Source organism: Vespa velutina, chromosome 1 (genome assembly GCF_912470025.1).
Source record: "Vespa velutina chromosome 1, iVesVel2.1, whole genome shotgun sequence".
NCBI lineage: Eukaryota > Metazoa > Arthropoda > Insecta > Hymenoptera > Vespidae > Vespa > Vespa velutina.
The window spans coordinates 3,613,028-3,637,133 of record NC_062188.1 but is presented as its reverse complement, the minus strand read 5'-3'; the positions used below and the strand labels follow the sequence as shown (position 1 = coordinate 3,637,133).

Here is a 24,106-nt window from a genome sequence, read left to right as displayed (position 1 = left end):
TGTGCTTATGTATATGAAGATAGGAATCGGAAACGGAATCCGAGGTTACGTGTCCGAGATTCCGCGGGATATATAGGGTGAAGACGAACGATCTATGACGTCAGAGATAAACGCGAAGGAACGTGAAATGGTTTCGTCGTATTCCGAAGCTCGAGCTTTCTGAAAGAACACGTCTTTTTTCTTTTTTACAGGGATAAAAAAAAAGTAAAAAAAAAAAAAAAAAGACAAGAAAAATGTGAGAGAAAAAAAATTTTTCACCTTTTTTACGTTAACCTATAAGTAGGCACATCGTTGTTTCGTAGTTTGTACGCGTTGTTTTTTTTTTTTTTTTTATTTTTAATAAAGTAGATAAGCTTGAGATAAATGAAGGGGGAAAAAAAAAAGACAATAATTAACGACAAAAGTAAGTAATATTTTTGTTTTCATTCATTCGACAAATATGCGCATTTATTTTTTCACTTGCATACGAATAAACAAACATTGATGCATATATATTGTCCTTTCAAATAAAAGATAACGGGTGAGGTAAGAAACTTTCATCCCTTTTGAGTATTTCTTTCTTTGGTGAGAATGAAGGAATAATATTAATTATGAATGTACGTGAATGTATATACGAGGGGAGTTCTCGCGCGCTTCTCAATCTTGTGGCAAGGTTTACTACACAGCGAGTAGGGTGAGGGAGAAAGTCGATTGGTCCTAGTTGGAGTTGGCGCGTGCGATGAAAGGGAGAGAGAGAGAGAGAGAAAAGGAAAGAGGGAAGAGAGTGGGGGGGGTCGAAGAAAGGCTAAGCGTGGTGCACAATATATATCGAATGAACGAGAGAGGAAAAATCAGTGTATGAGCATCCCCTCCACCAGGATATTTCGCGCTTGTCGTTCGCCACACTAAGGTCCAGTCAGTAAACGTTCAACGTCGTGGGTGGATGTACATATGTACGTGGTGTGAATGATGCTGGTGGTTGTTGGTCGTTATATATGTATGTATGTCATCTCTTAGAAAATAATTCGTGGTTTCCCTTCCTTTTTCTTTTTCTTCTTATCAAGAAGGAACGACAATAATTATTCGACGATAATTCGTTAAGTTAAATTTGGTCAATTCGCTGTCGTAGTCGTGCGACCACAGACATTTCTTTTGGAAGGTTGCTTGGTTATATTTCGAGCGGAGAAACGCGAGGCGGAATATTCGTGCGTGCTCGGAATTCGTTTCCCTTGGCCCGCAGGCGGCGGCGGCGGCGGCGGCGACGGCGGCGGTGGCGGTGGCGGTGGCGGCGTACGTGCGAGTTTCTGCGGCCAATATCGAGGATAAATAGGGAAAGAAGAAACGAGGAAAGAGAAAAGGAACGGAAGAAAGGGGAGGAAGAAGGAAAAGGAAAAAAGATAAGAGAGGGTTGCCACGATAAAACGTTGCCAGTTTGATCGGCATGCGCCTGCATTCTTTTTATGGCATGATGATCGTCTTGGCGATGATGTTGTCCTGTCGTACATCTTACGCTCAGGACGAAATCATCCTTCGAAGTCTCACTGCGATGGAGACTTGTAACATCACAGCCGATGGACGAGGATTCATATGTCGCGGACCAGATTTTTTATCAGCTTTAAAGAGCCGGTCTTTCGAAAGCATCGTTCTTCGATCGCCGGCCAATATTACTAAACTGCAAGTATCATAAATAAAAAAGATGCATCTTTTAATTGTATCCAATTATAGGACAAAAGTCGCGTGTCAACTGTCACGTTCTGTTTTGTCATTTTTATTATCGTCGCGTTAGTAATAGTAGTAGAGTAGTGTAATAATAGTAGTAGTAATAGTAATAGTAGTAGTAATAGTAGTAGTAGAGTAGTGTAGTAGTAGTATTAGTAGTGGTAGTTGTCGCCCTTCGAAGCGCGCCTTCTTGAAGTATGCTCGTATTTTCTCTCTTTTTCTTTCTCTTTCTCTTTCTTTCTCTCTCTCTTTTTCTCTGTCTTTTTTTCTGGCTTTTTTCTCGAAGACGCGAATACACGACGCCAAGAGGAATGCAATCTCTCGTAATTTCATTTTTCAACCGAAATGTCGAACGATTCTAGGCGTGCCGTCGTCTATATCTACTTGTAATTTGAACAGGGTTAATTTTCTTGTTTTGTTTAGTTTTTTCTTTTTTTCTTTTTGATGTCATATCAAACTATTTATCGAATCAAAGATCATAACAAAAATATTTGGTGATTTTCTATCAAGAGAGACGAATCGTTTAAAAAATATTAACGATGTTTGATTTCAAATATTGCGCGCTTAGAAATTAAATGGCGAAGTAAATTTAAGGTAGTAAAATTAATATTTTTATAATACTAAAATTAATATTTTTACATGATAATTTTTAAATTGTATTGAATTTTTTCTAAAAGAAAATATACATATTCATTCATTATTATTACTTTATAATACATGAGATTTACATTGTGCATTGTGAAATAATTTGAGAACAACGTTGTCATATTATATACGTAAAGTTTTGGCGAATAATTTTTTTTTTCTTTTTCTTTACTCAAGCTATTAAAAGTTTCTCTGAAAGAAATCTAGAAGTTATGACTGTCGAAACTGAAATTTCTACCAGTCAGTATTTTAGGAGTGTCGAAACTGTTACTCTTTATGTTGCTCGCGTTGTACGAATTATGGTACTGAACGAAAGTATGCTTGGAATGAGAGAACGTTCGTTCGAGTAGACGTGTATGTGATTCTGACAATGAACGATGAAGAGAGAACGATAAGATCGGTTTATTCGAAATGCACTCTTTACTATAAAATTACTATGTGGCTACATTTATATTTTCATATAATCGAAAATCTTAATTTCAACATATAATTCTATTTTTATGTCAGACTAAGCGAATGCGTTGTTTCCTCTAGGATCTAACGTCAATAAATATTAAGTTATCGATCATTATGAAACTGTCGTCGAATAAACTTTCTATGTATGTATATATATTTTCTTAAATATCTCTCTCTCTCTCTCTCTCTCTCTCTCTCTCTCTCTCTCTCTCTCTGTTTCTCTCTGTAAAACTTAAAATATATGATTATCTACGAGAGAAGAGATGCACACATTCAGTTCGAACTTTTTCTTAGATATGTTTTCGCTTAGAGAAAACGAGTCGAAGAAAATGATTCATGCGAGACCGATGTCGGTCGATCGGTGAGAAATATTTCAGCGCGAGGTCACGGCCGTACTTGACGAATGTGACACTTCAACGTAACCTACCTATACCTGCTCATGTTTCTTTCATTCTGCTCAAATTAATTAATTTCAATGATGCTACAATCTTAAGGATTTCTTTCTTTCTTTTCGAAATAATTCTTTTTAAATTTGAGGAGAGGAAGAGAGAGAGAAGGAGAGAGATATAGAGAGAGAAAGAGAGAAAGAGAAAGAGAGATAGATAGATAGATAGATAGAGAGAGAGAGAGAGAGAGAGAGAGAGAGAGAAGACAAATTAAGGACCTATATGATTTGCGTAGACAAAAATCTAAAATAATATACAATTCGAATTTTTTACATTTTCAAAAATATTATTTTTATAATTTTGACGAGAAAGAAAGAAAGATAGATAGATAGATACATAGATAGATAGAGAGAGGGAGAGAGAGAGAGAGAGAGAGAGAGAGAGAGAGAGAGAGAGTATAAATTTTAGGACTCCATTTAATTCATATAATACGTAGGCAAAAATTCGAATTAATATACAGCTTGAATTTTATTTATTTAAAAAAATATATAAAGAATCGTTTATATATATACATATAAAGTTATATATTCTTGAGGTTACTTTATTATGTTCTTTTCATTTCTCTTCTTCTTTTTTCCAAAGTTATCTCTCGAGTGCGGGCGACAATTCCGCGAGCACTCTGCAGATTTAGATTCCAGCAATATTACGGGCTCTAACAGAAAGGTTGCTTGGGTTAGAATTATTTATATCGTTCTTATATCCGTATAACTTTTAGACGTTAGAAGTATGGATATCTTTTGTATGCTCGATTAGATTATACAATATATATATTTGGAGATAGTAATATTTTTCTAAGTAGACAGAGGAAACATTATTTCGCGTGTCTATTTGAAATAAATTAATATTAACAGGAAACATATTATATACATATATACACAATTATTAATAAATATTAGATTAATATAAATAAAATTTTGTAATATTTATATATTTATTTTTAATTTTAATTTATTTCAGTGACTTGACGAACAACAATATAACGCGTGTTTCGGAGCACGTTTTTCATCAACTTCCTAATCTTGAATTTTTGTGAGTAGATATATATATGTATATATACACTTTTAATCAATAAAATGTTTTCTTATTAATATGACGTATTTGATTTTTAATTATACAAAATGTTGTAATAACGAATTAATGATTATCTGTAAAATTTTTCAAGGTCGTTACGACGTAATCATCTATATACAATTCACGAAGATGCATTTGAAAATTTGACGAGTCTTCGAATACTGTGAGTACCTAAATTTTGTCGGTATTATACTTAGATCTTTTTTGTTATTAATATTAATTTTTTTCAGGGAACTCGATGACAATTATTTAACAGAAATTCCAATTGCTCTTATAAAACTTGATGCACTCGAAGATTTGTAAGTTTTTTTTCTTTTTTTTTTTTTTATAAAATTTATGCTTTGAATATCGCGTCGTACTACTTACATAATCAAAAATAGTTTTTATTCTTATTTCTCACAGATCCATTTCCAACAACAAAGTACAACAACTCGACGGACATATATTTCAAAGTATTGACAATTTGATATCACTCGATTTACGTGGAAATCCGATCAAACAGATAAACGATAATACTTTTCAAAATCTTCATAAACTTCGTAAGTTGTAAGTATATGTATTTTTTGCGCGAAATGAATATCATCCAACTTTTTCTGTGAATTTTATTTAATCGTATATAAGAAAGGAAGATTTTGAATAATTTAAAAACAAATGTTACATTGAATACGACGAAAAATATGTTACAGGATACTGTCTGATGTAAAAGAAATGAGAATTTTTCCTAATCTTAATGGAACGAGTTCTTTAGAGGTGTTGAAATTAGATCGTGCACGGCTTAAAGCAATCCCACCCGATCTTTGCGTTCAATGTCCAAAATTGAAAAGTTTGTAAGTTTTTCTACGATATCCATCATGAACTTAATTAACAATGCGTGAACAATTTCTTAACAAAAGTATTTTCGATCTCTTTTTGAATCGTGTTTGTATCGAAATTGAAATTGATTACTCTTACTAGACTGCTTGCGAAATGTAGGTCTCTCTGTTCATCTTATTGCACAATGACATAAGAGGAGACTAGCCACACGCACATGTAATATATTTTCATTTCAGTGATGTGAAATCGAATTATTTGACAAAAATCCCAAATTTAAGAAATTGCCATAATCTTCGCGTCTTGTAAGTATGTGAGTTATATTTGCGTTTAAAATTTTACGTATTATATATTTATTATTTATCGTCAATTTTATTTCATACAATATATACTTTAATCTTGTTTTAGAGATTTGGCAAACAATGCGATCTCGTCGATATCCGATGCACCCTTTAAAACTTTGAACATGTTACATGATCTTTTATTAGCAAATAATAATTTGAAAACAATTTCGAGAGATGCATTTTCTGGATTATCGAAACTTCAAGTTTTGTAAGTTATGTTTTCTTTAATGGTTTCAATATATTATAAATTTATAATTAAAATACATATAAATAGGAATGTAAATGTTGGTAAATACCGTTGACACGTTTCATGTATAGTTCTCTTTTAGGGATTTAGAAAGTAATTATATAGATTACATTGATCCTGGTGCATTTACAGAGACGAAACATTTGGAAGATCTGTAAGTATAAATAAAGTATAAAATTTCGAATAGGTTTCTATATATTACACTACTATATAAATTTTTCTCGATTTTTGTAGAAATCTTGGAAACAACGTGTTCCCAACTTTACCAGTTAACGGACTCGCAGGATTGTTACATCTGAAAACTTTTAATAATCCAGCGTTAAGACAATTTCCGTCACCCGACAAATTTCCACGCGTACAAACCATGGTCCTTTCCTACGCTTATCATTGCTGTTCATTTCTATCAATCGAGATAGAAGACACCGTAACAAAATCATCATTGCAAGAATCTGTTTTATTCCCTACGGATAATGAATTTGATATGACCTTGTGGAATTCCAGTTTCGGCGATGTTTGGCCTCATCTAAGTAAGTTATTAATATTATTTTTATTTTGTATTCGTGTAACATGTGAATGAAATAAGAATATGCTACTAGCTATGTTGAGAGAAAGATATTTTTAAGAATTTCGTTTTATTTATATTGTTTATATTTATATATATATATTTGTATATATACACGTGCACATTATTTATATATGCTTACATGGAATCATTCGCGCGCCTGTATTGTCATATATTTAATGGAAATAAGAGCAGACTTTATAATTCACAGCCAACTGAATTACTACTAAGGTTGCATCTTGCATGATATAAAATAAAACATGAAAAAGGTAAGTTGCTTAATACATAACTCGTCAGGATTGTCAAACTAACACCAAGCTGATGTGAAATTCATAATTAATACAATTAACATATTTGATACATACATTTCACAGCTCTTGTTACACTTTGTGTACAGTACAAGAAATACCTCATTCAAGAAGTCTTGCATGCGTTAGATTGACAAGCAGTCAAATCAGTACTATAGCAATTATACTTTTTAGATAATTTGAGCGATAAGTTTGGGTCGCAACTAAACGAACTTTGGGATAACTTTGGTCCAGATTTTACATATTCCGGGAACGTACCTCCCTACAGCGAGGACTACATTGAGGAACAAATTGGGCAGAATGCAGCACCGGGACAAACAGTGCCTTCTCATGTTCAATGCTTACCACAGCCTGGTTGGTATTTTATCACATTCCTATCGTGAAATATGACTTTTAATTTATAACAATCTTTCAGGTCCATTTTTGCCGTGTCAAGATCTGTTCGATTGGTGGACGTTACGCTGCGGAGTCTGGATAGTTTTTCTACTTGCTATGCTTGGAAACGGAACTGTAGTGTTCGTGTTAATATTTTCGAGAAGCAAGATGGATGTACCTCGATTTTTAGTATGCAACTTGGCTGCAGCTGATTTTTTTATGGGTGTTTATTTAGGTGAGCGTCAAGAAAAAGAAAATATTTTCTCAATTTTAATAACAATAATAATAAATAGAAATAAGTCAAAGAGTGGGGAAATGTATCTGGTTTATAGAAAAAAAAAATATGTTATAGGTTTATTGGCTGTGCTTGATGCATCTACTCTAGGAGAATTCAAAATGTATGCCATACCTTGGCAAATGTCGGCAGGATGTCAATTAGCAGGATTTCTTGGCGTCCTGAGTTCCGAATTAAGCGTCTATACCCTAGCTGTGATCACCTTAGAAAGAAATTATGCAATAACCCATGCGATGCATCTCAATAAAAGACTTTCGTTAAAGCATGCCGTGTATATCATGACTATAGGCTGGGGATTTGCCACATCAATGGCTACTCTACCGCTTTTCGGTATTTCCGATTACAGGAAATTTGCGATATGTTTACCATTTGAGACTAGTGGCATTGCAGCCTTAATTTACGTAGTCTTCCTAATGCTCATCAATGGAGTAGCATTTTTAATTTTAATGGGCTGTTATCTCAAAATGTACTGTGCAATACGTGGCTCGCAAGCTTGGAATTCGAACGATTCTCGTATCGCAAAACGAATGGCACTTCTTGTATTTACAGACTTTTTATGTTGGTCACCGATAGCATTCTTCTCGCTTACCGCAGCTTTTGGGTTACAATTAGTGTCCTTAGAGCAAGCAAAGGTATTCGCTGTTTTCGTGTTACCATTGAACTCCTGTTGCAATCCTTTTCTCTATGCTATTCTTACGAAGCAATTCAAAAAGGACTGCATCTTAATATGTAAAGCTATTGAAGAATCTCGCGTGACAAGAGGAATTGGTAGATGCCGGCATAGTTCGAATTTCAGTAACCGTCAAACACCAGCCAATACGAATAGTCTGGTAGACAGATCTTCTAAGGAGCATCAAGCACCATGCGTCTGCACTTCGAAACTCTTGGAAACGAGCCAGTGCCCCAGTTATCGATGGTGGGGAGCTAGATTTCTTTGGCCTTGCGCGGCCGATCAAAGACAACGTTATACACGTAACGATCACTACGCTTACCAAATCGCCGAAATTCAACAGAAACAGCATAAACGTGCTTCGTCGGTTTCCTCTAGCGAGAACTTCTCTTCATCTCGTTCGGATTCCTGGAGACAAACTCATCATTGTGGTATACCGTTGAGATTATTGGATCCCAAACGAAGAACATCGTCTTGGTTGGTCACTAGGAAACCATCGCAAGATTCCAACCTTAGTTCATCCCGTAATGACTCATCGGGTTCAGCAGCTACCGCCAGCACCAGTACATGGCGTATGTCAAGGTCAACAGCCTCTTTAGAAATCAGTGCACGTAATACTCCAAGGCCTATTAGGCCTAAGCCGCGATTGACGCGACAACTTGCGATTCAAGAACCCGAACCACCTGCGTCACCATGTAGATTAGCTGTACGTTTGTTGGCTACTATCCCTTCGGCTGCTGAGATGAGCGAACAGCAAGATGAAGAAAGTGCCGTACCTAAATAGAAATAAATTAAAGAAGGAACGATGCGAGACACGTTTCAGTATTAAGAATAAATAACGAGATACCTGCCATGTTTTTTATCCGAATTCATGAAATAGCGTACGATGCGTTTTCGATTTTTACGGGAATCGACGTTATCGCTAAGATTATTTGAAAATAATTAGGGATAGGATAAAGAGCTGATATGCATGCTATAGATTACGTATAGATACGAGGAGGAGAGATGTGATTTTATTGAACTTATTGCCTTTATCCTATCACCAAATATTAGTATAAGCAAGCGTTGGTATACTATTACTTAAATAATATAGCACTTGTCAAATAATTCTAAAGATAGATAATTCAGTCAAATACCGTTTAATATGCTAACGGAGCAGACTGTAAAACCAATGTAGTTCCAATGCTCCTCGCGAGCATTTGTTATATAAAATATTTGTTATATAAATGATTTAAAATGTTAAAAAACAAAAAACGAATTTATATTAATGGCAATTATTCATGTTGTTAGTATTTTCATATTACAAGACTGATAGCAGTTTATTTACTACATAATATCAAGAGAAGCATTCCAACATGTACGAGCGCTAATAATTATTAGCGCAGTCTGGGCATGACAAAACAAAGTTTTATCAACTTCCAAATAATGCATTTCTTAATCATATATAACAAAGTATTTATTCTATTCGTTCTTTTCATTTCTTTTTTTAAATAATTTCTCAAAGACATTAGAGCAATAATGATTAAAGTTTTATTTATATAATTTAACATCCCAGGCTGTGCTGTTTTTTTTTTTTTTTTTAACAAAATATCACGATAAAGACAATATCACACTTAATGAAAATGTATGTTCTGTTGCTTCTTTTCGATACGATACATTATAAAAAATGTCTTATGTATAATAATATATTTATAATGTATTTATAACAATTCATTGAAAAAAAAAAATAATGCGAATGAAGTTACTGTATCACACACATATACATACGTTCATATTGTTGTAAATGTATTTTTCAATTAATTACAACGATGAAGTCATGTACGGGATGTTAGGAAAAACACGGGAATATATAAATAAATGTTGTATATGTAATATCATTCATCCATCCTACGCGCTCTCGTCGATTAATTTCGTTCAGTATTAAAGCTTATGATGAATGAATATTATATATGATTTAAAGACTAACGAGATGTTAGTTGTACGCTAAATAAAGTTATGATAAAAGGAAATATGTCATGTAACATCAGCCAATAATTTATTGCACTGATGAAAGTGGATAAACTATTTCTATTAACAAAAAATAAAATAAACGATTTTATTCTAATAGAGAGTGAAATGTTTAAGAGATTAATATTCATTATATAACAAGATTCTGAGATCAAAATAGTAAATTCGAAATTAAATTATATTCTAGTCAGATAGTTACTAGACACTTTATGCACCAATAAAAACAAACTTTTCTTCTTTTTTTTTTTTTTTTCATTATTCCACTAATTCAAGATAGTAACTATGATAAATTGTATCCTGCACATGACATAATTAATAATCTTATTTAACGAGAGCAAATACGTGTTCACATTACATTTGGAGGCTGCCATTCTTTTTAGGAATAATGATGAATTCACTAATAAATATGTTTTATTAATAGTATAGAGAACAAAATGGGTGATAAGAATTTCGTACTATGATAGTATTGTAAGAATACAATTAACATTTATAAGGTGCCAATAAATTTATCTTCTACATGAAGTGTAGAAAAATATAGATCGATAACGAAAATAATTAATCCTTTTCTTGTTTCAAAGAACAAAATCCTCTCCATTTCTCCCTTTTATATATTCGTTAAATAATCCCTTTTTTAAATACACATACAGATTGTTCGAAAGATTATTCAAAATTATAAATCATTTATAGATCACAATTTTAATTTTTTTTCTTTTTTAGCTTAATAACATTTATTAACTTTATTAGTCACGAAATAATATATTTGAAATATATTTTCTTTAAATAATTGTATTAATACAGTTACAAATAAAATTTTTCTAATATTCTAAAAACATCTTAAACATGAATTAGATATACAGATGATCGATTAATTATACATTGTGCGTCAAATTCGTGATGAATATAGATATAGATGGTTCATTTCAAGCGTTATCATTTTTATCCGGATTGTCTAACATATATCGGAATGTCAAAAGTATATAAACCTATATGACGGAACAATGCGATACCTTATCTTGAAAAATGTTAGGTTTCTTAGTGCGAGCTACGTGCATTGTATACATTTCTTGTATAGGGTGTGACAACGTGTGAGATATATAATCTGTGTTAAGCCGATGAACTGGCGTCTGGGGTCAGCCATATATGATGGCTACTATAACTACTAAAATTATTATCACGTTAGATTTTTTGTCGTCTAGCAAGTAGAATCTAGCATGAAGAGTCCATTCAGTTATAACATATAATTTCATACAATTCCACATACATATATATAAGGATAATCATATTTGAAAGACATTGAAGCAATCGAAGAAATCATATATTCTAATTGATTAATCATCATTAATTTATTATCTCGAGATAATGTAGATAATAGAACAATTACAGGTGAAATGTGTTTTATCTTATATTTTTTAGTAGCAGCTGCTGTTCCTTCAACAGACCGCACAGTAAAAATGCATTTTACCGAGTATTTCGTTCAAGGTCTCATTTTGTGGATTATCTCTATTTTTTTCCTTTCAAAGGACAAGTGAAAAGGATCAAATAAAGTCTCTAGTCTCTCGCTTATTTCTTCTTTTTTTATATCATGAAAAATGTGCTGATATGTTTCATCGCCTTTGGTTAAAAAATCATGATTCAATTTATGCTGTTATTGTTTAGTCGTATACCTTCGACCTAATAAATATTCCTTTTTTTTCTAGCAAAAAATGTACGTTGTCCGACAGCGTGAAAAGAATATCTTTCTCCATTTTTGTAGAAAAACTACGCCACCGAAAGCGACAAAAAAATAATAATAATAATGATAATAATAAATATTGATAAAACGTTCGCATTGCAATTTTATATTTTCTATAAATTAAAAAAAACAAACGAAAAGATTAATTCAATGATATCAAAGAATGAAAGATATAATAAAGAAACAAAGACAATTTTTTTAAATAATGAATATCTTTTAATTGTAATATCTATATTATTATTATTATTATTATTATTACTATTATTATTATTATTAAATGTATTTTTAATAATGAGGCATTTAAATAAGAATTTAATCAGTTCGCATAGAAATTGGATCACGCAAATACGTCATGTACAAACGTTTACACGTAAAGTAAACATTTAAAGAATTAAAAAAAAAACATAACTCATCCGGAGATGTTACCCCAATTGAAGATATTCAGGGCTGTATTAGCAGGGTAAATTTTTTATCAGAAATATAATCGTAAAGAAGAGGAGTAGAAAAATGGGGAAAAGTTTAGTAGAATACCTGTTACTTCGGCAAAGGCAATCCTACCTGTTGCACATCATTCGGGATTCATGAAATAGCCGTAAGTGCTCCTGCATGGTTATACGTGCATAAACGTATAACAGTTTAAATGAAGCATAAAGTATATGGGGGGATGACATTCTCCTTGTCATTTCTCCTTGGCCGGGTATCCATGTTAGACCCCCGATGATTATTATTTGCCAAGAGTCATAAATAATAAAGGAGATTACGTAGGTCGGTAGTCAGCGGTATAATTGAATCAAAATAATGTAGAGGTATCGTGTTGTACGCGTGGCCAATCATAAGTCAGGTGAAGCTATCTCCTCTCCAGCGCAGCAGGGTGGTTTGGTGGCTGCGCCGAGGGTACATCCCTATATAAAGAGTGTCATCCCTATACCAGGACGCTCATTCCAACAACAACCACCAACAGGCTACAACACAATACCTCAAGTAGATAGACTTTACTTTTTGAGGACTTGTTGATAGACTTTACTATTCTTTTTGAGGACTTTCTTTTCGATCTGCAACAATGGTGAGTCGCTATATTCTTCTCGCAATATCATTTCTCGTTACATTTGTTTATCTTTTTTAATTTAAAATTTATATCATTTCCTGAAGTTTATCTTCGTTCTTTCGATCAGTTTCAATATTTATGATGTAATAGGGAAGTTACCTTAAAGTATAAAAAAGATTTTAATACATTTGTCTGATAATATTTAATATCTTCAACATTTTTTTTTATGTTTATTTATTCAATAATTGCCTTTGCTTAAATACAATTCGAAATTGTATTACTTTAGATTAATAAATATGTATATATATATATATATATATATGTATGCCTATATATATGTATATATGTATATATATGTATATGTATATATATGTGTATATATATGTATATATATATATATATAGTGACTAGTTTATAGACTGTTTAGATCCGATTTCATGTCATTAAATATATGGATATGGGGGTGCGTGCGTACATGTCTCCAAGTAATTAATAATAGAAATTAAGCGTAACAAGATACATTTGCGTAGTTTACTGCTAAGCTTAAATATCATTTAATATATAGTTTTTATATATTTTTTTTTTTATAAACAATTTTTGTTACAACGAATTTCAATTATTTAACACAATATTCATTGATTATTGATTATTTGAATAATTTTGAATTTATCAAAAGTTATTTAATAAATGATAATAATAATTGATGTTCGTATGTATATTCAGTAAAGTTAGAGAGAATATATTGTTTTATTCACTATGAATAAGTTTTGATCGAATTATCAAAGTAGGTCCCAAGAGATCGCAACGATAGAAGAGAATACATACGCCTACGTCCATTTTGTATTTCGCTGGAAATAAAAGGATCTATTATTATCAAATGAAGTAAAGAACTATGAAAAAAAATAAATAGAAAAATACTTTTGATTGTGATAATTCGAAAAAAAATTATAAATTCATAACGAACATCGAGGAAAACCTTTTCTAACTTGTTCGAGAATTGAACTTTCATAAACTCGTGCAATAAATAAACGCTCTCATTTTTTCAATTTAAAGTTTTAAATGTAGTTTGCGATATGAAATATGGACGAGTAAAGTTAATACTTTTAAACATGTAAAATGTTTCTATTACAGAGATCCCTTCTATCGACATACATATTAATTTGTATATGCTTCAAATGTATAATATCTTCTTCGCTTGTAACCTCTCTTGATGGCGACAAATTAAATGAATTTGAGTACATTTTAAAAAGACAAAGAATCGATAATTCTGAAGGACAAGATTCGAAAGAACGTCGAAGTGAAAAGGGCCAGTCATTCATAAGATACGGCCGTAGCCAATCTGAGAACGGTATGGACACTGATACGGAAGAAGTGAAAGTTGATAGACATCCACGATGGAAATCGCCGGATATTGTTATTCGATTTGGTCGATCGGATATAAAAAATATTCATCCTGGTCGATTCTACGAAGAAGCAAACACTTTGAATATTATCAGGTAATAATTAATAATACACGAATTAGATATGTAAACGTGAAATATATGTTTGTCTTGATCGAACTTTATAATTTAAAAATGATATTTAATTTAAAAGATAAATACAATAGAAAGAAAATTTGATGCTATTAAATAATTTGATTATAATCTATCGATTTTTTAATATAATAATTTAATTATAATAATTTATAAATAAAATACTTTCTTTTTTCTTTTTAACCAGGAACGAATTATACTCTATATGCTCGGATATGTTAGCGGCTGCAACGAGTGGTAACAAGGACGAACGATCTTACATACCAAGGATATTACGCTTTTGTAATACGATAGGAGAATGAATAAATTGAAGCATACGTACACACACACATAAATACATACAAACATATATACATAAGTGCGGTACTATATATCGGCATTACACGACTTCTATGCAATTTTGCGGAAAAAAACTCGAAAGAAATCATAACTAAACGAACTTATGATTTTTAATATAAACGATTAAATTAATTCAACATGATTATTTTGTTATTAATTTTCAAAAAGATTCAGCAAATATCTTGTGATCGAATTGATTTATAAGGTAATTATTTATTTGAAGAAGTTGCATCAATGAATATTTTCACCTATTTTATATAAATCTTTGAGATTTTTAATAGATATTATTTTAAATATATTTCCTTGCTATTATAAAATAATAATTTAACATGTGTTATAAAATAAAAAAATATTTAACGTAATTGTTGTATTAAATGTACCCAATATGTATAAAGAGGTCTATTTCAATTGTCGCGCGTTTTCATTAACTCTCTGGTAGTATTGCCTAACCTTGATAGGAAGCGCTGATTGTATATTTTGGTCAACATGTAGTTGCTTTTAAAATATAAACTATTTAATATATTATTATTATTTATTTTGAATGAATTAGTCGTACTAAGTTAATATAGATTATTTTCTTTAATAAAACAATTGTATTTTCAATCCTAAATTCTACGTGAATATAGGAAAGATCATTGACCAATCAGATCGCTTATAAAAATTCTTTTATCAAAATTTTCATATAACACGTTAAACGTGACACGTTAGTCTATGTTTGCTTCGATCAATGGTCAGAGCATGGTACTAGATTTTCGTGGCATAATAAACAATCGTAGCAAGTGGGTTCGAGAAAAAGACAGTGTATACTTATCGAGTTTTCGTATCATTAAATTTATTTTGGTTTTAGTAAAAATTTAAATGAGTGATTAATTTTTAATAGATATATGTATATATGTACGTACATATATATCTATATATCTATATATCTATATATCTATATATATAAAAATAGCGTACAAGATGAATCCATCGATTTTTTGTAATCCTTTTAAGTACTGTTATAAAATAGTACTTGTTATTTGCTTTGTTACTAATTTCCATTGTTTATTTACGATTGTGCAGACAATGTGACTGTTAAACTTTTTCGTTTCCTTTTAAATCATTCAAAAGTATTTAAATTTTATTCACAAAGAAATGTGTTCGTTAATGCATATTTATAAAAATGTGTATTTTTTAAATATTTAAATATTACTAGCTAATTTATATATATATATACATACATACATACACATACATACGCGCACACACACACACACATCCATATATACATACATACATACATACATACATATATTACGATAATCTTAATTTATAATATATATATATATATATATATATATATATATATATATATATTTATAAATATATATAATATATAATATAAACATGTATATATATGTACATATACGGTATAACTTGAACTGATTAACATACGGAATTATTATACTCGTGCTGTGAATTTAGAAATGGTTTTAAGTCGAAATGATAAGAGAAAAAGGAAGGAAGGTGATCTGGTTGATCTCATGGAGCCCGTTTCGGAATCGCCGAAAAGGTAAAATTAAAATATTCTTTTTTTTTCCTTTTTTTTTTTTTTCGAATAAAAAGAGAACGATTTGTTATTTAGAAGTTGTATAACTGCTAAAAAAGAAAAATTTTTTTTTTTTTATCTACTGCCAATCTAGTTTACATATGTTACATAGTATCATGAATATGATATGGAATATATTTGCATTGTATTTATAATTAAACAGATAACAGTAATCAGTGTCTATATTTAAAATAAAATCATTCTAGATTTCAGTCGAACGACAGCGTTGACTTACAAGTGTTAAAAATGTAAACTATATTTTTGCATGTAATTTCATACTTCCAAAATAATATATCATTTAACGTATTAGAATTATGTATACGTCATACATACATTATAGTAATAAAAGAGAAAATCATAAAGTGAATTTTATCATAGTAAATACATTTTCTTAACGATCATTGTGTTTATAGTGAAATGTTTTCTTAAAGTGTTTATTATATAATAAACTATATGAAAGATTATTTATTATTCACGAAGAATTTTAAATCTTATAGTTCAATATCGTAAACTATAGGAGAACTTATAGTATTTAATAATCTTTTATTTCAGAGCTAAAGTTCATGCACAAAGGAAATTTGCACAAGGTGCAACAACAGTTTTTAATCTACCACCTACACCTATAAAGGATAAAGAGAAAGCTAAGCCTGCTGTTATAACAGAATTGATTACACATAAACGTCCTAATACAGAAGACTTTCTAACATTTTTGTGTTTTCGAGGTATTTTTATTATATTTTAAATAATATCTCTTTGCTAAATAATATCTCATTACTAATTCTGAATAATTAATATTCATTTATAAACTAGATTCATTTTATAATTCTATTCAGGAACGTCACTTTTGCCACCAAGTCTGAATTTTTTTAATATTGGAACCAAAAAGGAAAAACAAACTCCTAAATTTTCATCTAATGTAGCAGGAAAGAATACATCTTCAACTACCCTAGTGACAGAACAAAAATCTGATTTATCGAGTCAAAAAAATATTAATAAAGTAAAAGCTCTTGTAACAGAAAAAAAAGATGTGCCTAATGAAATTCAGAAAAATGTTAATAAATTTAAAACTACAGCGTGTACGGTTCAGGCACTGAAGAAAAAATATCAAGAACAACGTCTTGCAAAACAGAGAATTAAAAGAAAATTTAAAAGTTCTTGTATTATACGTACAAGATCGTGTTCAGAACGAACTGTATTGAAACCAGGAAGTACATTGACTTCTAATAAATTTCGTACTAAATTTGAGAGTAAAAGGCACAGCTTAAGAAGTAGTTCTCTAATAAATAAATCTAAAAAGGAATCTTCTAGAACCAAACCTGTTTTAGTAAAGCCAAAGAGAAAAATTATCATAAAAGAGAGAAATAGTGATACATCTAATCAAGATTCAATGAATGATGAAGAAGAGTTATCTTTAGAGAAATCAATTTCACATATGAAACGTGCAATGCAAAAACCAGTACAGAAAAGTATATGTACTAGAAGTAAAACGGAAATGCGAAGAGTAACTCGATCTCATAGTCAGCGAACATCTCCAAAAGATCTTTCGCGTAGACCCACGAGAAAGACTAAAGAAGCAGCAGCAGTTTACATGGAAATTCTTGGAAGAAAGTTAGTGAGTCCTGATTTAGATAATGATGATAATCTTTCTGTTGAGAGTTTTCCAGAGTTACCAAGTGCTCGTAAAATAAACCAAACAGAAAATGAAATTAAAACTAAAATCAAACAGCCTGGAAATAAACCTGCTGGAAAAACTAAAGATACAAGATCCATTGCTCCTACTAATATGACTAAACGTTCAGATAAAGATGTATCTAATAAAATTGCTCTTAAAAGTAAAAGATTAGTAAAAGTGCAAAAATATTCTGAAACGGAAAGTGATGAAGAGTCAGAGAAATCTGTTGAAACTAATAACGCAAGACCTATTACCAGACAAAGTTTAGGTAAATTAAACAAACCTATAAGTCGTAGTCTTAGGTCTTCTTCTAAAAATGTAGTTACAAAAGAGTCCCAAAATAATACAAACTCTAAAATAAAAAATCAAAATTTAGCGAAATCTAATAAAGATAAATTAACATTAAAACGTAAACGTAATCAAGTTGCTACTAAAGAATTAACAAATAAGCCAGATGAATCTAATCAAAAAGATATAAAAAAGAATAATAATGAAGAGAATTCTGGTTCGGATGAAGAAACATTAGGAATGATTTTGAATAAATTAAGAAAGAAAAAGACCTGCAGTAATGAAGACAAATTAAATATTAATACTCCTGAAAAAATTAAAGAAAGTAATGAATGCTGTACAAAGATGTGCGGTACTAAATTAGATATATCTAAAATATCAGATGATGAGGAATCATTTCGTGGATTTACTAAAAAAGCTATTTCAACGGTATTAAATTCATGTAATACACACGCAAACGCGAATCTTCTTGTCAACGAGGAAGAAGATGGTAATTCGTATGCAGTTAAAATACAAAATGCATCGCGTGATGAAAATTCATTACTGGCACAAAAAAATAATGTTTCAAGAAATAGTACTTCTTCGCCAATTACAACCATACAAGAGCAGGAAACAGCATCAGATTTACCTACTTCAGTTCAGTTGCAGATACCAATGTTACAGAAAACGAAAGAAAATCAATGTAATCATGAAACTATGCAATCTAAAAATATTGTTGATATACCTTTGTCGGCTTTGCACATGAGAAAAGAAAGGGTCAATATGTCTACTGAGCAAATTGAAAAATGGCTAAATGAAAGTTCATTAGCCAAGGAAGAAAGTAAATTAGAAATGGAAAATATACCTAGTTTTAAATATAACGAACCTATTATTAATACAGATAAATTGAAAACAGATGTTTCACATTTATCTATACCGACCAAAATTCAACATTTAGTAAGACCTGTTAATGTAACACTTTCTAAATTAGTTGATAAAGCAAACTCAAAGGATCATCTAATACTACAGGAAAAACATACTTCTTCATTCTTATTGGATACTCAAATTATGGACCTTAAATATCAAAATATACAAAATAATAAGATTAAATTAGATAATAGTATGAAAGATGTCAATAAAGAAGATAATATTAAATTACATAAAGCTTCATCTTTTGGTGGATATAGTGGAAAAGTTATTAAATCAGATTTAACTTTAATAGAATCTACTATTAACAATTCTACAGAGAAGAAATCACAAGGAGAAAAAAAATCGATATTTCAGGCACGAAAAGGATTTTTACCTAAGATTAAAGAAAGAAAAGTTACAACTAATTCCAATGCATTTTCTCCTGAAAATGAGAGTAGTGTTTATGCATTTGAAAGTGATACTGAAGTACCTGTTAATACACCTTTCAGAAGAAAATTTCGTGATTGTACTAAGTCATCTGTAGATGTGAACATATCGGAACAAAAAATGTATGAAACAACAGACGAAATTACAAAGAATCATCCTAATGTATTAAAAGATCAAGATGAAGTTGTTAGCCCTAGTATAATTGCTACCACCACCACTGTCACTACTACTAATATCGTTAGTACTGTAACAAATAGTATTGCTACAAATAATACTACTACTGCCACAGCTACAAGTACCACAATGGAACTTGAAAATAATGAAATAAAAAATCCACCAAATGCATCATTAAACTTAAACAAACTTGAGCTGCCTCAAAATTTTGCAAATTTGACTAATGTACAAGTTCTATCCCTCGATAAATTGACTACTTCTTGGAGTGATGTAAATTGTAGCACTTCAATAGCTGTTCAAGTTAATTTTGATGATTGTGTGCAAAAACAAGAGCAAGAAGAAACAAATGTGACTCAACAGAAAAGCATGGAGATATCTACTCAGACTGACAATAGTAATATGAATACTGACAATGACGGTCAATTGTTTTACATTCCATTGCAAGCAGTTACAAGAGCTGGTCCCAACTTAATTCCAAGTCAACAATTAATACAAGGTGTCGCTGTTAAATTGGGTACAGAAGGACCTACTGGACCTAATCAAAGAGTACTTCTACGTGCAAAATTAGTTACTAAGCCACCTCTATCGATCGCTCGTTGTCCTCCTGTAGGAACAGTACAACCAACAACTCGTGCAACACAAAATTCTACCATATTAACAGCAGAAGGTTCAATTCAATCTACGTCATCGACCGGATCAAACGTCGCATCAAATGTTACGTCAAACCTTACATCAAACGTTGCATTAAACGTTGCATCAAACATTGCATCGAATACTACTAATTTAATAATGGCTCCAACTGTTGTCACGTCTGAATTTTCTACACCTTCACCAACAAAATCGCAAGATGTAGTATCAGGAACAAATAAACAAAATAATACAACAAAGTTGAGCAATATTACAGAAAAAATTGTAAAATTGCCAAAAAATCAGAGAGAAAGAAAATCGTCAGTGGATTCCATTAAAATAGGCAAAAGGTAAAATGGTATATTAACATCCACTTTATTTTGATTATTTTATATTATATGATCCATATTCTTAGATATATTAAATAATTTTTAGATCTCAAGCAAAATCACGACAAAAGGGATCTGACATATCTGCAATAACTAACAGTACACTCTCAAGTGGAAAAATTTCAAGTAGTGAAGCATGTCTAGTAGAAGCACCAACGTTTCATCCATCAGAAAAAGATTTTCAGGATCCTTTGGAGTATATAGACAAAATTAGACCTGCTGTTGAAAAGTATGGAATTTGCAGAGTTATTCCACCTCCTAATTTTAAGGTAATCTCAATATTAACTCTATACGATTTATTATATAATTATTAAAAATAAATAAAAATAAGAATGATGTTATTAATAATATAATAATTGAATTAAAATATTTTTATTGTAGCCAGAATGTAAAGTATCTGACGATATGCGATTTACTGCATACAATCAATATGTACATCGCATGCTACATAGATGGGGCCCTAATGTGAAGGAAATGATGGCTATAAAAAAGTATTTAGCAACACAAAGTATAACGCTTACTCGTCCACCATGGGTAAAGAATATTTTTTTATTTACTTTATGTTTTGTGGAAAAGGATTCATCTATACATACATATTTTCTTACTTTCCATTCGCAATCATTTCAGATAGGTGGCATGGAAGTTGATTTGCCACATCTATATCAAACCGTTCAAAGTTTAGGTGGTTTGAAAGAAGTTATTGAAAAGAAAAAGTGGCAAAAGGTAGCAGATGGAATGAAAATACCGAAATCTGCACAAGATCGTGTTACTAAATTAGACGATATTTATTGTAAATATTTATTGCCATATGATACATTGTCACCAGGTATAATTATAATATATTAAGAAAATATATAATCATTTTTATATAATTCTATTTAAATATACATCTTATAAATTATTCCTTTCACAGAGGAACGAAGTAAATTATTTGATGAAGTTGAAGCTGAATGGTTAAAAAGAGAAAATAAAACATTGCAAATGCAAGATACATCTGCAACTGATAATGAAGAAGAAGAAGATGATGACACTTCAGATGAAATTGAGGAGTGCATTGTGAAAGTACGATCGAAGTAGATAATTATATTGTTTTAATTGTTCAAATATCTAAATGATAAAGTATATGGCAAAGTTGCAATATGAGATCCACAATATATTAAGATTTTATTATAAAAATTATTTGATTTTTTTTATTACTTTTATTTTCATACACTAACTCTCTAATTATCAGTTAAGTAAAATGTTATTTATATTTCTCTATATCTAAATGTTATTTATATTTATATATATATATATATATATATATATATATATATATATATATATGTATATATATGTATATATATATACATAACACATTACTTTTATTATATTTTAAACATATATTAAAGGGCAGGAATATGCCTTTGAATGCCTTCTACCGAATTGCACGAAATACTCAACGCATGTGGTTCGGAGAAAACCAACGTTCCGGAAATGAGTCTGAGGGAGCATCTGCAGATGAAGTTGAATCTGCATTTTGGAAACATGTAACAGAAAGAAAACGACATATCTGCGTGCATGCAGCGAGTATTGATTCAAGCGGTCGTGGTTTTGGCTTTTCTGTTGCCAAAAATAGTCCATTTGCAAGACATCCATGGAATCTCAAAGTTCTTACAAACAATGCAGGATCAGTATTAAGAGCTTTAGGACCATTAATGGGTAGGGAATAAAATTATTATTTTATATATACGCTTACAATTATTTTATATATATATATATATGTATATAAATTTTATTTTTTAGGAGTAACTGTACCAACATTACACGTTGGTATGTTATTTACTGCTTGCTGCTGGTATCGTGATCCTCATGGCCTTCCATGGATCGAGTATTTGCATACAGGTGCTAAAAAAATATGGTATGGTATACCAGACGAACACAACAATAATTTTAAGGAAGCTTTAACAAAAATGGTACCACAATATTGTAAAAACAAAACTATATGGTTACCCTCTGACACTGCTATGGTACCACCAGAATTGTTAGTCAGCAATGGTGTGTCTTTGTGTCAGACAGTTCAAGAGCCTGGACAATTTATTATTGTATTTCCAAAAGCGTTTACATCTAGTATATGTACAGGATATGTGGTATCAGAAAGTGTTTACTTTGCACAGCCCTCTTGGCTAGAAACTGCAGAACAAGTATTCAAAGTATGTATTAGAATGTGTGTTCATATCTTTTGTATAATAGATTTGTGATATGTATATATTTATACAATTTATTCCAGGACATACAAGACAGTTGTGAGCCCTCAATTTTTTCATTTGAAAGATTATTGTTTAATATTATTAATGATTCACGATCTAATATAGATATATTGAAACAGGTAAAAATTAGAATTTTTATATAATCTACATTTTTTACAAATATATACTTTTGTTTTAAATAAATTTTGTACTTCAGATTTTACCAAGCGTTATAAAAATTCGTGAAAGAGAAATTGAACATCGTAAGCAATTAAAATTTTTGGGTCTCACTAATAAAGAAAGATTACCCTTACCTGATAGCGGTAAACGTGGCAAAGGGAAAAAGGTGAAGGAAGATGATGGAGATTTTGAGTGTGAAACTTGTAGAGCTAATTTATTTGTATCTTTGGTAAACGATTCGCAGGATGATAGTGTTTATTGTTTAGTACACGCGTTACAATTGCTTACCAAAAATAAACCAATTTTGAAAAGCTGTACATTAATGTACACATATAGTGAGGTAAATATATATATATATTATTTATTCATATATATATATATATATATATATATATATATATATATATATATATATATAACTTTTATTTGTATATAATTAATATTGTAAATATTATTTCTCTCATTTTATATTTAGATCGAGTTGGATGAGTTGATTCATAAATTGGAGGATAAAATTGAAGCCAAATCTAAGAAAACTAATCAAATTAAACAAAGTAAATAATATATTAATCCTGCTTATTTAATTATTGAAAGCATGTAGGTGATAATTACTTGTCAATCTCTGTTGAAATAACGATTAAATCTTGTTGTTCGACAAGGAAATGTTCGACAATAGAATAGTCTATATAAAATATGTTATAAAAATAATTTATGTCAAAATATATTTAGAAGGTTCTGGAAAAAGAGATACAATTATAGTATGATTATTAGTTGACATTGAAAAGTATTAAGATAAGTTTCATTCTTAGTAAATTTTGTTTATTAGAGTTCTATATATTTAATGCTTTAGGCATCAGTCTATGTCTGTGTACATTAATCTTCTGCTTCAATGTTTATAATAATTATTAAAATCTCTGTTACCCCCTGCAGGGTCTTTGTACTGCAAATTATAAATAAAGTATGTCCTTATTCCTACAATGTATACAAAAATATTTGTTTTTATAATGTAAACCTCATTGTATTTCTATTTCATTTCTAACTTT

At 30.4% G+C, this 24,106-nt stretch overlaps 3 protein-coding genes across 13 annotated transcripts; all 3 read left to right on the top strand.

The window, feature by feature from the left end:
- Window positions 1–758: 758 nt before the first annotated feature.
- On the top strand, window positions 759–10,194 carry LOC124946844 (lutropin-choriogonadotropic hormone receptor). 7 transcript variants are annotated; one of them, XM_047488184.1, is made up of 14 exons: window positions 759–976; window positions 1,220–1,653; window positions 4,203–4,274; window positions 4,408–4,479; window positions 4,547–4,615; window positions 4,719–4,862; window positions 5,003–5,143; window positions 5,366–5,431; window positions 5,535–5,678; window positions 5,800–5,871; window positions 5,952–6,244; window positions 6,762–6,941; window positions 7,003–7,197; window positions 7,315–10,194. In XM_047488184.1, exons 2-14 carry the CDS (start codon window positions 1,421–1,423, stop codon window positions 8,709–8,711), a joined length of 3,078 nt encoding a protein of 1,025 aa, XP_047344140.1. In that variant the 5' UTR covers window positions 759–976; window positions 1,220–1,420; the 3' UTR covers window positions 8,712–10,194. The 7 variants fall into 7 exon arrangements, with proteins under 7 accessions (XP_047344140.1, XP_047344132.1, XP_047344134.1 ...); XM_047488176.1 differs by having other exon boundaries at window positions 1,109–1,653; XM_047488178.1 differs by having other exon boundaries at window positions 759–980; window positions 1,109–1,653.
- An 877-nt stretch (window positions 10,195–11,071) lies between these two features.
- LOC124948508 (FMRFamide-related peptides-like) lies at window positions 11,072–15,022 on the top strand. Its single transcript, XM_047492217.1, has 4 exons — window positions 11,072–11,317; window positions 12,534–12,729; window positions 13,843–14,207; window positions 14,431–15,022. Exons 2-4 carry the CDS (start codon window positions 12,727–12,729, stop codon window positions 14,543–14,545), a joined length of 483 nt encoding a protein of 160 aa, XP_047348173.1. The 5' UTR covers window positions 11,072–11,317; window positions 12,534–12,726; the 3' UTR covers window positions 14,546–15,022.
- Window positions 13,047–24,053, top strand: LOC124948490 (protein Jumonji). 5 transcript variants are annotated; one of them, XM_047492204.1, is made up of 13 exons: window positions 13,047–13,057; window positions 16,047–16,134; window positions 16,723–16,892; window positions 17,004–20,616; window positions 20,702–20,924; window positions 21,037–21,189; window positions 21,283–21,481; window positions 21,569–21,717; window positions 22,047–22,356; window positions 22,441–22,847; window positions 22,925–23,023; window positions 23,101–23,403; window positions 23,539–24,053. In XM_047492204.1, exons 2-13 carry the CDS (start codon window positions 16,049–16,051, stop codon window positions 23,623–23,625), a joined length of 5,799 nt encoding a protein of 1,932 aa, XP_047348160.1. In that variant the 5' UTR covers window positions 13,047–13,057; window positions 16,047–16,048; the 3' UTR covers window positions 23,626–24,053. The 5 variants fall into 5 exon arrangements, with proteins under 5 accessions (XP_047348160.1, XP_047348133.1, XP_047348141.1 ...); XM_047492177.1 differs by lacking the exon at window positions 13,047–13,057 and adding an exon at window positions 15,318–15,476; XM_047492185.1 differs by lacking the exon at window positions 13,047–13,057 and adding an exon at window positions 15,323–15,361.
- Window positions 24,054–24,106: the final 53 nt, after the last annotated feature.